This window comes from Gallinula chloropus, assembly GCF_964237585.1.
Source record: "Gallinula chloropus genome assembly, chromosome: 1".
Classification (NCBI taxonomy): Eukaryota; Metazoa; Chordata; class Aves; order Gruiformes; family Rallidae; genus Gallinula; species Gallinula chloropus.
This window is the reverse complement of record NC_140085.1, coordinates 50,695,122-50,712,634: the sequence shown is the minus strand read 5'-3', so window position 1 is coordinate 50,712,634 and position 17,513 is coordinate 50,695,122. Positions and strand designations below refer to the sequence as shown.

The following is a 17,513-nucleotide window of genomic DNA, read 5'->3' as shown; positions in this document are numbered from 1 at the left end:
ATCTTATATACTTCTGTTTTCTAAACAATAGAGATTTCAGCTCAGCACATCTGACATCTTAGTGTGATTTTTTAAAATTTTTATTTAGTGACAAAAAATCCATGGTAAAAATTAGGTTTTTCATTCAGCTAGCAAGTTTCTGGAAAAAAAAAAATCAAAAATCAATAGTCTCCAATCCTTTTGCTTTGCTTACTGTGAAAAAGTTGTTGCGACAGGTAAAACGGATCATATGTCCAAGACTTGTACTGTTCGTTAAAAGCCACTTAAAACCATAAAACACAAACCATCCTCCTTCCAAAGAAAATACCATTTGCAACATACAGGACCAGACCTGCTCTCAGGTGCAGCAGTGCAAATCTAAATTTAGTTCCACGTATTTTAAAAGCGTTCCTCCACATTTAAATACATATAAGTGCAAGTAGTAGCCTTTTTTTTTTGTCTCATTCATCCTCAGGGTGCCTCCCCAGCGATTTGATTCAAGTTTAGACAGGAGGAGCAGGCCTACAGAAGAAAGTGCATCTCTCCAACTGCAGCATGTTATTTTGTTACACAAATCCATTCAACAGCCTGCCTTAAAATCTAATTTGGACATCTTTGAGGTAACAAAGGGGAAATGAAACCGGATATCTTCAACCCAAAGGGACCAGGGACGCACCGAGGCGTTGCTGGTAAATCAGTGGGGTCACATAGGATTTACCGTGGAGTCTGTGGGCATCAATCATCGCTGGCTCTGAGTCTGTAACAGCAACGTGGGCTGCACCTCTGCTTCTACCACTTTACTTCTTGCCATGTTTCACTTTTCATAAAAATAAAGTAAGAGTTGACCAGAGCCAGCGTGTCTATCCTGAATATGGGTAATGGGAAATAACAGGCTTATTTCCTGAGTTACATACCCAGTAGAGAGGTGCAAACATCTCACCTGACCTACATGTAATCTACTTGATCTACATGACAACAGCCCTTCCCAGGTATTTGTTTCCGTCCTGATGGAAAACATCCCCTAAACCTGTAACAACAGCTTGTCTGCCCAGCTGAGATTCAGTAAAGCCACCAAAGCTGCACTCACAGGCTGGCTCCTGCGGAAGCAGAAATGCAGGTGGTCAACCAAGAGGGCCTCCAAGGGCCTCAGCAAGCCTGCTGAAGTCAGGGACGTGATTCCTGGTGGCTTCAGTGTGTTTCAGCCACACCGTAGAGCTGCACGCTAACAGCTTCACCTGTTAACCTGCCATGGCAATCAGCACAGCCCAGCCTGAGTTTCTCTATGACGCTTGGGAAACACCTCTCTGCCGAGGCTGGAAAGGTCAGGGTTCTGTCTGATCACGCTTTCGTGTGCCAGGAAAACTTGGCCAGGGCTGATTTTCTGGAGGAAACCTCTTCCCTGGGAGAAGGCCATGGTGGCAGGGTTACATGCCACCCTGAGCTTTGCTTCTCAGCCTTCTCTGCTCCCAGCAGCACCACGAGACACCACCTTTGCCACAGCACAAGGAGCAAGCAAACACCAAAGACTGTGTTTCTTGTTTCCTAGCCCACCGCAGCCATGCGTGGGCAGCTAACTTCTCCTAAATTCCTTGTTGTCTTTAGCTTCTTCCTAGGGGGGAGGTGCTTTTACAGTGCAAAAGGTACATTCCTGCTACGACATTACTTGTCACCAGCCCCTAAGGAAACGCAGGCATTTCTCACTTGCTGCTGGCTTTTCCTCTGGCTCGCGTGTATTTTTCAGATAACATTTATGCGCTTAGTTTCACCAGCGGTGTAGTGTAAAAATGCATAAACACACAACGTTTATCACAGTCTGATAAAATGAAGCCTCATTTAAGCAAACATTGGCTCACAGGACAACTCCAGGCTAGTGCCAATCTTTTATAATAGTCATAAACCCCAGCTTTTATAGCTGGTATGTTGACAAACTCCTTCCTACGACAGCAAGTGTAACCACCACAAAACGCTACAATCTGGAGTGCTCTGCAACACCCAGCATCAGCTGTGCACTGTCCAATGTCAGCCAGTTACTCAACTAATGAGGCAACAAATAGTCATTATAAACTCATGAAAGTGCATTTCCAAGTGGCTCAAGAGGATCTCCTGACCACGGCAGAAACGCTCAACTCAAGCAAGACCTCACCTGCAGAGAATGTCAGCTGGATCTGCTCTTCAATGATCTCCAAGGCAATGAAGTCATGCTTCTCATTAAACCGCCCGTTGTAGAGGAGGAGAGCGTTCCTCTCCCTGGTTGCAAACCTAGAACAGAGACAAGGGGTTATAGCTCATGCTTCATGGCTTATGAATTAAAGTCTGGCGGTCAGGTCGCCCAGAAGAAAGGCAGCATTATAGTTAGCAGAGAAGCAAGCCTCTGCATCTTTCTTCAGACAGAAAATGATAAAACTGAGCCAGCAGCAGGATAAATATATTATTTCACAATTGGCAGAGGCAGGCAAGACGGAAATTACAGAAATCTACTCTGCAGAGATTTTGTTGCAGATGCTGAGCCTCAGAAAGGGTAAAATTAGGCAGTCACAGAATCAATCACAGAAACACAGAATCACAAGGTTGGAAAAGACCTTGGAAGACCATCAAGTCCAACCAATCCCATCCTAACATAAACCATATCCCTAAGTACCTCATCTACTCTTTTTTTAAACACATCCAGGGAAGGTGACTCAACCCACTCCCTGGGCAGCCTGTTCCAGGCCCTGACAGCTCTTTCAGTAATTTTTTTTTTTCTAATGTCCAATCTAAACCTGCCCTGGTGCAGCTTCTTGCCATTTCCCCTTGTCCTATCTCCTGTCACCTGGCTGAAGAGACCATCACCCACCTCTCTACAACCTCCCTTCAGGTAGTTGTAGGTGGTGATAAGGTCTCCCCTCAGCCTCCTCTTCTCAAGGCTAAACAGCCCCAGCTCCCTCAGCCATTCCTCATATGATTTGCCCTCCATTCACATGATGTGGAGTGTGTATCTGGCACTTGCCAAACGGTAGCACTTACTACACTTTGCAAACAGTCCGAAAGCTAGAAAGCATTTTCCCTTGCTGTCTAAATGCTACAGGGTACAAGCAGAGTCATCAAGTGATTCAAAAGACCTGGCCGGGGAGGCGAGGGGAAAAGAGAGATAAGAGTTACTTTAATAATGCCATGTAGACCATCAGGGTTCATCAATCAACAGGTCAGTCAACTGAAGGATGGAAAATAAACACTCAAATAACTCCTATTAAATCAGAACCAATGGGCGTACTTTGAGTTTATTTTTCTTGTGCTTCTAATACGGGATGTGTCACACCTTTCCTGCAGAAAAAGAAGCAACCCCACTTCTAAAAAAGTCTGTGGGGTTTTTTGTCAGCACAGGACCTGTTTTGCAAATTTCTGTGTGTTGTGTTTATCTTATAATTTTTGATTTAACCTTATTTTCTTTGGGGATTTACACATGGGTTTCAACTACTTAGTAATGAAAAAAAAAAGGGGAAAAGAAATGATCACACTTTACATAAACATTTTTACAATGATTAACATCATACAAAGAGAGAGAAACCATGGGAATTTCTTGTGTTTCCAAATGGTGGTGTAATTTGATTTTATATCTTGAACTTCAGGAAATATGCCTCATTTAAATTAACCCACTTTTCCTACAAATGAATCAAATGCTGAACACAGCTAATGAAAACTGCCTTCATGGACAGAAGAAATGAGCCTTGTGCCTGTCATGTCATGTTTACTAGGAAGACTCGCATGCGATGCAACAAAACTTGCATTCAGAGAACGCGAAAGCTGCAGTATCAAGGAACATCAGTATCAGAACATCAAGGTCTGGTATTTGGAGTAAGAAATTTCAAAACCAAAGAATATTTTTTAATAAAAAATGTTTGTCAGACATACGAATGTTTTGGATCACCCCGAGTAGAGAGCTTGCAGAATCAGAAGCCTGAATTTGAGCTACAAGGAAATGTGAATTTTTGTTCCATACATTTTGTAGTATTTCTGAAGGAGAATGAATTGTTCTGGTCCAAACACAGAAGTCAGGATTTTGACATTTCCAATAAAATACAAACTCTAAAGAATATCTGCTATAGTCCATCAAAGTATCAATTTACTGTCTTGTTTATCTTTAAACAGTTTTGAAATATATCCTAATTTTTTTACAGAACAGAACATTAGAAGTTGGAAAGGCCCTCGAAAGATTATCTAGTCCAACCCCCCTGTCAGAGCAGGATCACCTAGACTAAATCACACAGGAGATCAGATCATCACACAGATTTCTAAATTCATTTCATATAATATAAAATATTATACAACTAAAAGGCAAACTAAATGAATTACAACAATACCTCTGAAATGTTTCAATATTATGAAAGCACTGATTTAGTTTTCACTGTTCACCATCAAACATTTAATCCAAAGAAAAACAGCTCCTGTAAAGCATTCCCCAAGACTGTGTTTTTCAGTAGATAACTGCTTCATCAAAACATTTTGATCAGCTCTATCCAGAATACATATGAGCAGACGTAAGAATATGAGCAACACTTCTTTAGTGGATGAAAAATTTAGTTTGATTAACAACAGAAGGAACCTTTGTTCTGTTTGAATATATTTTGTCTGGCATGGTTTAAATTCTCTACCATAATTTTAATTATTAAACGATTATTAAACTATTAAATTAAACCTTTTGCATATATTTCTTTATTCTGTGTATGTTCAGTTCCATTCCTTACCACTACTCAAAAGCATTTTCTGTATCATACTGATAGTTGAAGCACTACTGCTTTTGAACCAGTCTGGTTATCACCAGCTGGGGGAAAAAAATAGGGGTTTCTTCACAGAAGGGATACTTTTTAATTTCAGGACACAAGAAACAAAAGACACTTTCTTAGGCAGTTTTGAATAAATAGTGAGAAGATCTCTCCATTGACAGCACAGTGAAGGAGCAGCAAGCATTGGAAGGAAGCAAAGAAGACACATGATGTTGGGAGCAGAGAGACATGCCTGGTCAATAATCTAAATACTTTTTTAAAAAATAACATTTTAGTTATGAGACTAGACAATGCAAACATCTGCTCCTTTGCCAGGAGCAGTTCATGAGTCACTTGAAGCTGAGGGAAGCTAGGCACCCTGGGATTTTACAAATGCTCCCAAATCACAAAATCTGTAATGGCGAATCATTGTCTAGTCAAACTGCTGATTTCTGCTTATCCTCATATAACGTTTTCCATCTGCACAAAAGGATAATAAAAGCCAAAGAAATAACAAATGCAAATAAGGGTGAACTTCAGGTGTCAAAAGCTAAATGGGTCATTATCCCAGACAGAGTGGGCTGAACTCCATGAAGGTCTAAACTTTTGATCACACTGAATGGACTAAGCCACGTTTAGCTCCTGACTAAACACACCATGTTGGTTTTAAAGACAATGAAGAAACCTTAGTGTAAGTGATACAGTGTTCCAGTAGCTTGCTGTCTCTCAATAACCCCTGCACAGAGCACTGGAGTCGCTTTAACTTTAAGCACCCTACACGTCAAAGATCTCTTCCTGAAAGCCTGAAAAATGGCAGCACATTGCTGTGGGGACAAGCCAAGGGCAGTGCAGGTAATTTATGCTGGCAGCCAGCCCAGACTGCTCCTTTGTTTGCACTCACCATAGGTCTGACAAGTCCAACAAAGCCTGATACTCCTCAGCTTTTCCATCTACTTAGATCAGATGCTCTAAAGCTACCTTCACAGGCGCGTCTTTTCCTCCTCTTGATCCACATACAAACCACGCCTGCGCTCTCTGCTTTAACCAAAATGTCAAGATTCCATACTTTGGGATTAAGGCAGATGAAGGAGAAAATGGAAAGAAGCTGCCTGGCTCCTGACAGGTGTAAAACAACCAGTAACTGCTGGGGGCTGGATGGGATGTGTGCCTGCTGGTGTCCTCCACGAGCACTTTCTCTGGACAGACACACAAACATGTCTGTCATTGTTGCTGTTGTAGCTATCAACAGATCCCTGGCCTTGCCCTCTGGGGTCGGGGCTAACACATACTGTGTTATTTACTCGCAGTCAACTGTGAGGGAGAACCAAAGGTCGATCCTGATGAGATAAACCATGGGAAAGCTGCAATCCCACGCCTCTGGAGAAGAGATGGGTGTGCACCTGCAGCACTGGCTCTGTGGCAAGAGAGCCCAATGCCTGGCCCAAAAGTCTTCTCCAGAAGTGAGTTTTTGCCCCTGGGATCTGTGAGCCAGGGGAGCAGAGCCCTGGTCCACACAATGTGGCTGCCACCATTGCTCCCCTTGAGCCTGAGTGCCCCCATGGGAAAAGTGACAGCCAGCCCAGGGGAAGACTGTCCAACATGGGAATAGTGATAAGGCTGGTTGTGTTGGCCACCCAAGATGGGACCAGAAGCAGAAGCCAGGAATGAAGGCCAAAAGCAGAGAGACAGGGAGCTGGGACAGTTGGGGTTGTCCCAAGCCCAAGGCTGGGAATGAGTGGAAAGCAAGGACCTGAAGAGGGCAAGCCTGTGCTCAGCCATGGCCTGAGGAGACCAGGTCTTCTCACACACCAGGAAACAGGAGAGGGGAAGAGCACTCCCAAAGCAAGCAGCACGAACTAGCAACCTGTGACTGAAAGTCACGAGCCACAGGCACAATTAGAAAAACATCTGACACGCTCGAGAGGCAGCAAAAAGCACCAGTCACCTCGCTGGCTGAGGGCTGCTGGGCGGTGGCCAGAGTGGCCCTGGTGTCCCCTCTCCCCATGCCATTACCCCACGTTGCAGCAGAGGAAGGTCAGGAGTTAGTGCTGCGGTGGCATCCTCAGCAAGGCAGAAGCCAACCTCTTTCAAACGACACAATTGTGCCCCTCTCCCAGGAGTCACTCTCGGGAATACCCAGAGTGATCTCCACACATAGAATCACAGAATTGTAGGGGTTGGAAGGGACCTCCAGACATCATCCAGTCCAACCCCACTGCCAAAGCAGGTTCCCTAGGACAGGTTGCACAGGGAGGTATCCAGACAGGTCTTGAATATCTCCAGAGAAGGAGACTCCACAACCCCCTGGGCAGCCTAGATACAGCAGCCTAGCACACACAGATAATTCAGTTGGTGACAAATTAACAAACACCCCTCAAGCTCAAATGGAGAAGAGCCACAGAGCCCTTCCCCGCTGGGACTTACATGAGGGAGACGGTGAAGTGGAAGCGCTGCCGCAGCCCCTTGAAGGTGATGAAGGACTGTGGGGGGAAGCTCCTGGTGGTCATCTCACAGTATGGCCGCTCGTATTCTCCTGGGGGACACTCGCACTTGAAGCCCCCAATGAGCAGGTTCACGCAGGTTCCTCCGTTCTTACACACCCCCGGAGCACAGCGGCCAGAGCGTGCGTTCACCTCGCAGTACTCTCCTGCAAGGGGAGAAGCAGATGTCAGGGAAGGCGATACCTCACCACAGCAGCACAGTGCTGATGTTCAGCTACCCAAGTGTTTCTGAACAAAGTGTTTCTGATAAAGGTTAAGAAGTTTCCAAACTTCTGCACCTGATCCCCCTCCACAACTGAGGTACGAGACTGTAACTGCAGCAGGGTAAGGATGCTGCATCGTCTTCCAAGTCTGAATTGTCAAGGGTGTGTGGGAGATGATTTGCTGAGCAATCCTCTTGCAAATATCTAACAACATTGGCCCTGGTTCTTAAATTCCTCGGCCGCTTCCAGACCCGGTGATAAAAATAAAGCCGGTGACAGATCTATATGGGAGGAGGTAACACCATCAGTTAAAAACATGTGTGCTCCCTGTCAACTAAAGTATGTGTAAATTCTTCTGGCGTTTCACTACAGGTTGGAAAATGGTGTAAATAGGGAAGTGTTTGCATTGCACCTCGAGTGGGGTTTGGCTTTGCTGCCCATGGCGGCGGCAGGGCACAGCTGAGCTCACTCACGATGACGCTTGCAACAGGTCTATAGAAAGGATAGGAGGGTACCAATAACATACGTATTTGCTTCCACATTTTCCTATGTATCCTGCTGGTGACAGACATTTTCTGAACCTTTTGGAGGTGTGCACAGTGGGTCTCCACGTGCCGCTTCCTGAAGCTGCTTTCCCCCCAAATGCATCAACTTTATTCTAAAGTCTGTATCAAGCTGTGTTAAGTGCAAGTACTCAAGAATCAGGTGCCTCGCTGTGTATATACACCACAATTTTTCCTGCTCTTGCCCAAAATTTGAAAGTGAATCACAATTTAAACAAAATAATTTGCAGCAATAATAATTTGTGTTAATAATGGAGAGAGGATAGCCTCTTAAAAAATCTGCAGCTGGGACAAAAGCAGCTGCTGAATTCATTGTGCAGAAGGCTAAACCCTCTGTGTGAGTTCATTAGGTAACATTCATGTTCTGGCGTGTGTCCTCCTAAGGTATAAAGCATGTTCAGATCCTACACGTAAAGCTGCCCAGAGAAACTGAAGATGGTATATGTAGTTGAATTTTATCCAGTAATGATGCCTGAGAAATAAACACAGAGCAGAATTACTCAACACAGCCAGCTGAAGGAACGAATTCATTTTCAACAGTTCCGTATTTGCATGATTACTCTCTATCAGATTATACAACTACGTTAATTCAAGCACAGTTAAAGCCGTGCAAATGCTTTCCTGGAGGAAAGTAAAAGCAGCAGGAACTGTGGGCAGTGGTTCACAAATGAAGGCAAATTAAACTAGAAAGTTTTCCTCCGGTCGCTGCCCCTGCGGCCCTGCTCCCGCAGGTTCCCATGCCAAAGCTGCCTGCACTGCGTGGCAGGTTGCAGCTGGCAGTCCAGCCAAATCCAGACCTGGATCTGACCTCTTTTCTATGCCTGGCTGTAAGCTGCAATGGTTTAGCCATTGCCCCACGGGCAGCAATCTCTGAGACAAGGTGAGGTGGACGGCCCAGCTGTTTTGGCAGGCAGGACGTATGCCACCAAAACCCAGGAGCAAATACAAGGGCACTATGCTCATGCAGGCAACCAAATGCATGCCCCATCCAAGTGGGCTCAGCTCCCAAGGTCGGACCTCCAGTCCTGCTCTGTGCTCCCCACGACGAGGAGAGCCATCATACAACTGCGTCCTGATGAAAGCTTTTGTGGGTATCTGCTGGCACAACAGAATCACAGGATCATAGGGGTTGGAAGGGACCTTGAGAGATCATCGGGTCCAACCCCCCTGCTAAAGCAGGCTCCCTAGCTCTTATTGCACAGGGAGGCGTCTGGATGGGTCTTGAATATCTCCAGAGATGGAGACTCCACAACGTCCCTGGGCAGCCTATTCCAGTGCTCTGTCACCCTCATTGTGTAAACGACATACTGGGGTGCTTCATTGTATTTAAAAGGGATGTAACACAAAGCACAGGGAATCCGAACAAATCTCTCTATAATAATAATAATAATTCTCACAGTTAACAGATTATGAAATAAATCTTTCCCACCATCCTAGAGGGAGTGCAAGCCAAAACCTCTGAAGTAATAAACCACACAGCTGGGAGTTCAACTCCAAGCCTGTGCTCGGAGCTCTTCTGATCCAGGACTGATGTTCCTACACTAAGACAAAATGTTGTGAAAACCACTTGATAAGTCTATTCCTGTTTCCATTTACCAACTGTGAATACCAGGCAAGACTGGTGTGAATACGCCTTCCTTAGTACTTTAAAATGCTTGATAACGTGTTTCTTTGGAGAGAAATTGTACGTATCATTCAAGAGAGAAAAATCCTTCAGTGTACCAGATGATACCCCAAACAAAGCACACACGCATCAGATGCACCGAGAGGATGCTACAGAAAGCACTTGTTAATGATTCACTATTTAAGCACAGCCAGTGCCCCTTAACACACACACACACACACACACACACACACACACACACACACACACACACACACACCCCTTGTGTCCAAACTTCTCAAAAAACTGGAAAGACACAATTCCTACAGAGAGTCTGAACACAGATTAGTTGCTTTAAAACAGTAGTAGTGAAATAACTCTCCAGTTCAGAGAGGAATGCAATCTCTGCACTGCGCTGGTGCAGCCTCAGCTCCAGTACTGTGGGCAGGTTTGGGTGCCACAGTACAAGAGGGACATAAAAATATTGGAGAGTGTCCAGAGGAGGGCAACAAGGATGGTGAAGGGTCTGGAGGGGAAATCTTATGAGGAGAGGCTGAACTCCCTTGGTTTGTTCAGCCTAGAGAAGAGGAGGCTGAGGGGAGAACTCATTGTGGTCTGTGGCTTCCTGATGAGTGGGGCAGCGAAGGGGCAGGTGCCGATCTCCTCTCTTTGGCAGCCAGTGATAGAACCCGAGGGAACGTTATGAAGCTGCGACAGGGGAGGTTTAGACTGGGTATCAGGAAGAGGTGCTTTACTGAGAAGGGAGTCAAGCACTGGAACAGGCTCCCCAGGGAAGTGGTCACAGCACCAAGCTTGACCAAGTGCAGGAAGCGCCTGGACAATGAGCTCAGTCCCATGCTCTGACTTGGCTGGCCCTGTACAGAGCCAGGAGCTGGACTCAATGATCCTTATGGGTCCCTTCCAACTCAGGGTATTCAATGATTCGAGGCTTTCTGAAAACAGAATGATGTAATTGGGAAAGGTAAATAATACGCAGGCTTAAATACAGAGGGAGAGAAAGGAGTGAGCCTAAGGGAGAGATTCCTGGCATGGCAGCATGCTGTGGAAATGCCATGGAAACACAGAAGCAAAATATAAAAGCCTAAGCTAACCACTGATGGTTCTGTATTAATTCTGTGATATAACAAGAATTTATAGGTCATTTATTTAGCCATCTACAAGGGAACAAAACTATTTAAAAGAAAGCTTACAGAAAAATTCTATTGAATTAAGGCTATCACTGCTTTTCATTATGAGGCTTAAAGAAGCAGTTTTAAAAAAATGTAGTTCAACTTTGAATAAGATTCTCTGTCCTACATTCATTCAGCTGTAGCATCACTGATGTCCCAGTTACTAAAATTATTCTGAATTCTCTTTACTCTGTAATGTAAATGAGAACTGCATTTGATGTATACTCTTTGATGTTGTATTTTCATATTTTATGTATATTTACCAAAATATATTACAGTAACTCCAAGAAATCACTGTGCTTCAAGGCACAAAGGTCTACCAAGAAATTTGATAAATTCTTAACTACCCCTTTATTTTTCCCAAAAGCGCCTGGAATCATTTAGAAACAGGGCATTTTTGGCTTTATGGAGTCACCATCGAAACACTGCTTTGATCAGGATTGGCAACAGAATACACCTTTGTGCCACTCTTGGCTCTGTCACTTCCAAGGGCGGCCACCTCATCCCAGACACATCCCCATCCCACAGCACTGCCCTGCGGGAGCTCTGAGGCACGGCCTGAAAAGCATCCTCAAAATTTGAACTGAAGCCTACATGGACTTGAAGGACGAGCTGGTTGCTGGCTGCAGCCAGACTCGGAAGGCCCTCAGGGAAGAGCTACTTGAGGAGCTGAAAAGGAAGGGATCTGCATCCGCCAGCCTTCGGGATGAAAAGCGCCTGTGTGCCTGCTTGCAGCTGAAGGTCAGAGGGCTGGGACACACTGTCAGAGGGGATGTCTCGCAGTCCAGTGGGAAAAATTAGTACAGGAGGAGAGAGAGCTGTTGTGCAGCGAGGGTCTGGAGGGGCTCCTGTGATAAGAGCACAATCCAGATAGCTGCCAAGCACAGAGCGGAGTCGGTCTGCGACACTGATGATGCTGGCATGGCTCACCCCCTCACCCAGCCTGTGAAACTCCCTTTCGCTCCTCATGGCATTTCCTTGGCTAATATAATTTCATTTTTCACCCTGGCCAGCATTTTGAGGAATCACTTAGAGAAACCTAGCTACATATCACAGCCCAGTGAAATCCAAGCAGGAGATGTGAAGCTCAGTCCCTCCAGCTGCGAACTCCAAAGCATGCGCTGTCAGATAACACAGGCCGCGGCTGCCCGTTATCTGCCAGCAGATTCCTGGGCTTTGAAACAATTCTGGCCCTAGGCAGCAAACAGTTTACTGTTACAGGACAGTAGCTGATCTAATAGGCTCTCAATTAATATCGATCATTCTTAAAGCTAAGAGTCCTAAGGCTTTCACATACCCATTTATGTAGTGCTCCCTGGTTTCAAAGCCCTTGAGATCACAATGTGAGAGCTGCTTACAACACTTGCTTCCTACTTGGAAACATCCTGCCTTTAACGCATCTCTTCTTCAATTTTAGGACTAACTTTAGAAAGATGTCAATCATAAAATTTCTCTTGTTAACTATGTAAGCGTGGACACCATGAATCAGATGTAACACAGCAAGAACTGACAAAGCAAAAGACTGGCTAGAAGACTGTTTTTTCCTCTACCTATTCCAAGAAAAATAATGGAAGATTTTAATGAATAAACAAAAAAATGATGAAAAAAATTTAAATAAATTAAAAAAATCTATCTGAAAAATGAAAAAGTCATCTCAAAATTGCAAATACCTTGTGAGCTGAACATGATGGGCTTTGAACAGCACACTGGTGTGTGCCAAGGACCTGGTCTTTGCAGAAATCTGCCTGTGGTTTTGCTTGACCTTACAACAACAGACAATGTATAATGTCAGAAAGCTTGCTGGAAACAACGTGACAGCACTGGAATACACACAGGGTTACTCTACGGCAATGTGTTTCCACAGTATTCCCTGTTTATGGACCAGTCCTCAAAACCTTGTACTATTCACTGATGGTTTTGAACTGAAATAGTAAATTAATACATTTACATGAAGCAACAGACCTGCCTGGTGCTCTTGTTTATTTTATTCCAGTTTCCCCAGACAATAGTTAATTTTTCACTCAGTATCTGTAGTTGTTTGACTCAAACTGATTCTTTTTTCCTCCATGCTGCCATTTGCTCTAGATACATATTAATCTTCTTCTCCATGTCTGTAGCTGCTTCACCAGAGTGGAAAGGATTTTGAGAAGCTGATCTAAGCAGCCAGCCTAAAATGATCTACTTTAAAGAGGAAAGGACAAACAAGAAGAAATAGGGCCAAAGGAGAAGCAACAAATAGGGCAACTATATTCTTGGAAGAATTCCCATTGACCCATTGCCCTAATAAAGAACCAACCATCATTAAAAACCCATTGGCTATCCTGGACATTATGGGAAAATCAATCCTCCTTTTCTTCTACTAACTAAACCACTGCTAACCTTAAATGACAATGGTACTAACATGTACAGTAAATGCTACTAACTAGTACAGTGCACTAACTAATAAGAAGGTTGTTACATCCAAATTAGCTGCAGAATCAGACTCAAAATCTCTACTGGGACAAGAGACAAAGAGGTTGGGATCCAACGAATCCAGTTTAGGGATGGTTTCACCATAGTTTAGGCTGACTGTGAGTTACCATCTACTTTAGGGATGGTTTCACCATAGTTTAGGCTGACTGGGAGTTACCATAGTCCCCTCCTTTCACTTTCCTCCCCCTCCCCTGTGCTGGCATTCATGTAATCCTGCAGTTGACTGATTTGTGGACCTAAGATGGCAAAACACCATTCATTTCTTTATTGCAGGGTTAGTGATCTTTTGACTAGGTCTGTCCTAGGTTTGATGGGATGAATAGCACAGCAGGCACAAGGGAAGGAGGCAGGACCATGTGCCCAGGAATAAGAATGAAGGGATGGTCTTAGAGAGGCTGAACTGTTATGGAAATACAGCTTTAAGTCATTTTAGATGGCTAGCTTGTAAGTGTAGTGGCTCATGCCCAGCTTAGGTGTACGGGATCAACACCGTCAGTGGTAACAACCACCTCTCTCCCCCTGACTGTGCAGGGATATACTGCAGGAAAAATTGACTAAAATGTAGGTGCAAGTAAAATAATAAAAATCACTACTGGATTTTGTCCATAAAGGGAAATTCACTACTTCAGAGACTCTGTGATGCATGAGCCTGCCCCCAGAACAGAATGGGAGAAGTCAGTGTTACCTCCCAGCAAATGCCACTTCCCAATGAAACATTACACAAACAAACAATCTACAGGGTTTATGAGACAGGTCAGAGAGCAGAGAAAATAAACAAGTCATTCTGAATTGAAGGAGGCGCTGGATCAAAGAGAAGTTAGGAGCCATTGGTGTACTGGTGACCGTGATTAATTAGGGGGTGACTGTGTTCGTGTACTATTATATGCAGATGACTCAGAAGTGCTATTTGAAGAGCTGAGGTGAAATCTGTGTCCCTTAGAAATCAATGGACAAACCCCTACTGCCACTTCAGGGAGGCCACGCAGACGCAGTCGTTAGACTTAATACTGATACTGATGGTCATCACTTCGTGAGGCTTCTATATCACACTGCCACGAGGCACTCAAATGTTAAAATACTCTTTGGTCTTTACTTTTACCTATTAGGTTATGATTTCAGAATTAGGAGTGATCTAGGAAAGTTAAAATCAGCCCCAACCTTCTGACAAGGAGAAACACCAGCTTAAATCCCACTTTGGGGTCTCTGTCCTCCCCTTTGCTTTCTGCTCCCTTAGCTGCTTTCTGCACTATAAAGGCAGATGATAAGAAACAGGCAAAGTTAAAATGATACATAAACACATAAATACATGTGAGCACATACTACACTCAGAGACACAGAATCATAGAATCACAGGATGCTTTCGGTTGGAAGGGACCTCAAAGATCATCTAGTTTTGGCCCTTTGCCATGTGCAGGGACACCCTCTACTAGCCCATGATGTCCAAAGCCCCATCCAATCTGCCAGGGAGGGGGCAGCCACAGCTTCTCTGGGCAACCCATGACAGGGCAGCATCACCCTCACAGTGACGTATTTCTTCCTAACATCTAATCTAAACCTATCCTCTTTCAGTGTGAAGCCACTGTCCCTTGTCCTATGACTACGCTCCCTGTTGAACAGTCCCTCTCCCACTTTCCTGTAGGACCCTGTTAAGTGCCCTGTTAATGCCACAATTAGCATTTCCCAGAGCCTTCTCTTCTCTGGGCTGAAAAAGCCCAACTCCAACAGCCAGTCTTCATAGAAGGAGAGATGCTTCAGTTCCCTGATCATCTTCTCACACTGTTCAGGACTAAATCCCAATGACTTGTAATGACAGCTGCCCTTCATAATTTGAGTTGCTAAGCATTCCAGATTTAAGATGTGTTTGCAAGACAGTAACCTGGATTCAAAAGAACAACAAACACATTCCTATCACAGTATGCATATATAGCTTGCCAAGAAGCTCTCTGAGGAGATAGAAAAGGATCCTATAAGAAGATACTCAGAAAATCACCAGTTTAACTCTGGATCTGGTTTAATTTTTCTATGGGCATAAACACTAAGCTCTGAGCTGGTGGGAAGAGAGAGTACAGAACTACCAGTGCTTTCTTAGCTATATATCATCCCTTGCCTTTACCATCACCCTTCTCCTTTTCTTGTGTCTTCTTCCACAAAGTTTCCCCCAGGCATCCCTGAGAACTCACAAGTCAGATTTCAAAAAATCATAAGACTGGGCTAAATAAAAGTCATGAGATTTTTAATCATAAGATGCTTCACAATAATGAACATGGGAGGCTTCTTATTTTCTTTTACTTGCCTCTGAAGCTGTGGGTGGCATCTGCTGGCCCCAAGGCATGTGAGAACTCTTGGTGGTCAAATTCCAGCCCAAAACACACCACCAAAACTGGCTGCTCTGAGGGAGCTCCCATTCCCACTCCCACCTCAACAGAAGGTCACTCCTTGGGCCCTTCCCAGCTATACTCCCCACCAAGGTCCCTGGGGAAAGCATCTGCACCCCGGCTGCTCCAGGGACCTGTAAGCTCTTGGGAGGAAGAGGAACACAATGAAAAACTGCCGTGGCCAAAAAGTCAAGGGAAAGGCCAGAACCCCATCCTGCTTCTTGGTTTTTCCCTACTAGCATCTGTATTTTACAAAAAGAACAAAAGCAAGGAAAGCTCAGGTCTCCATCTCTCAAGCCACTTCAGGCTGATGCACCACACATGCAGAGCAACCACTACAATGGTACGTGGCCCCTTAGCAGTCCAAAACCAGGCTTGGGATCCTACGTGCAGTACTAGCCTGGGTAAAGATGTTCCTCCTCCTCATCTGCTCCTGGTCAAAACAAAGCAAAACAAGACACCCTGCAGGGAAGGGTGGAAGTCTGGCTGGATGGATTTGGGTTTTTTGTGGTTTATCATTTAAATGAGGAGGAATAATTGGGGAAAAAAATGAACCAATAGTGATGAGGATTAGTGATATTTGGGGCACATCTGTTGAAGAAATGAATTGGTCTGTGCACTCCAGAAATTATGAGCATGTTCTCAAGATAATACATGATCAGTTTGAATGGGCACTGGGCATTGTCCTCCCATGAAACTTCCACCAGTGCTGGCAGGAACAGAGCACGGATGAAAGTCATGACTGAATCCTTAATACCCATGCTCTGTTCTTCATATATTTGTTGAGGATTAAAAATTCTCAGTCATTAAGCTTCTACTTTGTCTACAGCAGATGGCAGGCCTTTCACCTTCCAGCAACGAGGCCAGGAGTGGCGTGAGCACCAGAAGCACTACAAACACTTATCACAAGTATTGTAACTTATTTTTTTTCCTTACAGCACTTTGCTGAGAAAGGAGGCAGACACCACAGTAAAAAACAGGTGTGTACAACGTGCATGGATCCTCTCCGTTGCCTGCTCCTGTGGCACCAGACATAATCACCACCAGGCTTCTGAAGAAATGCTGGGGAAAAGCACCCTTTTGCAATGTGTTAGACACAGCCAAGGAGAAAAAGAAATAAAACATCAATGCCTTCAGCCTGCCATAACTACCTAACATCAGTTTTTCTATGTGGTATCCAATGACTAATTTCTTTGTGTCTTAATCTTTACTCTTGGCTGATTTTTACAGCTACCTCTAAGCTCTGTAAATTACTGAATCATTGTTGTAATGCACAGTGCGCTCACAATATGTCATCTCCCTCTGCATTTGACCTGGAAGTTAAAGCTTTAGAGACCTTTTTAGGTTCTGTCTCTCATCCAGGACTATGCACAGTACAAAGCCACACAAGAGAAAAAAGAAACACACCAAAAATTTCCAGTTTATGTAGAGTTCTGTGGCAGGTTTCTAAGCAAGATAATTTATCATAATGTAAATTGCACTTATTTGAGGTAAGATATGGTCGTGAAGAGTACCTTTCAAAAGCCTAAGCCTTATCTCTGGATGTATTTACTAGGGGGAAAACATTACTGTAGATGTCAAAGATAAAACCCAAATTAGATTATGCCATTGTGTCTGCAATTTGCATTATGTCTTACTTGGAATAAATCTCTTCTTTCAAATCCCAGCTTAAAGCGAATGAGAAACCTGGAGGTGTAAGAACAAAACACACCTCTGCATAACATGCCTATATTAATTTACAGAGGAATATCCCTACCTCCATTTATTTTTAAAAGAAACAATTATCCTTCACCTTTAATATAAACATATCTACTTTTTGTCATTCTCTGCCCTCTCTGCTCCTTGATTGCTCTCCAGGAGCATTATTTGAGGAAGGGCACATGGAGGG

The 17,513-nt window shown here is 44.2% G+C and overlaps 1 protein-coding gene across 1 annotated transcript in view; it reads right to left on the bottom strand.

Annotated features, from left to right (window-relative positions):
• CELSR1 (cadherin EGF LAG seven-pass G-type receptor 1) overlaps positions 1–17,513 on the bottom strand; it is a gene marked incomplete at its 5' end in the record, with an annotated part of 173,883 nt that overhangs the window by 73,891 nt on the left and 82,479 nt on the right. The window contains 2 exons of the mRNA XM_084274584.1: positions 2,123–2,238; positions 7,143–7,365. Of these exons, the coding sequence (XP_084130710.1) occupies positions 2,123–2,238; positions 7,143–7,365 (339 nt within the window). The remainder of the gene's footprint in view (positions 1–2,122; positions 2,239–7,142; positions 7,366–17,513) is intronic.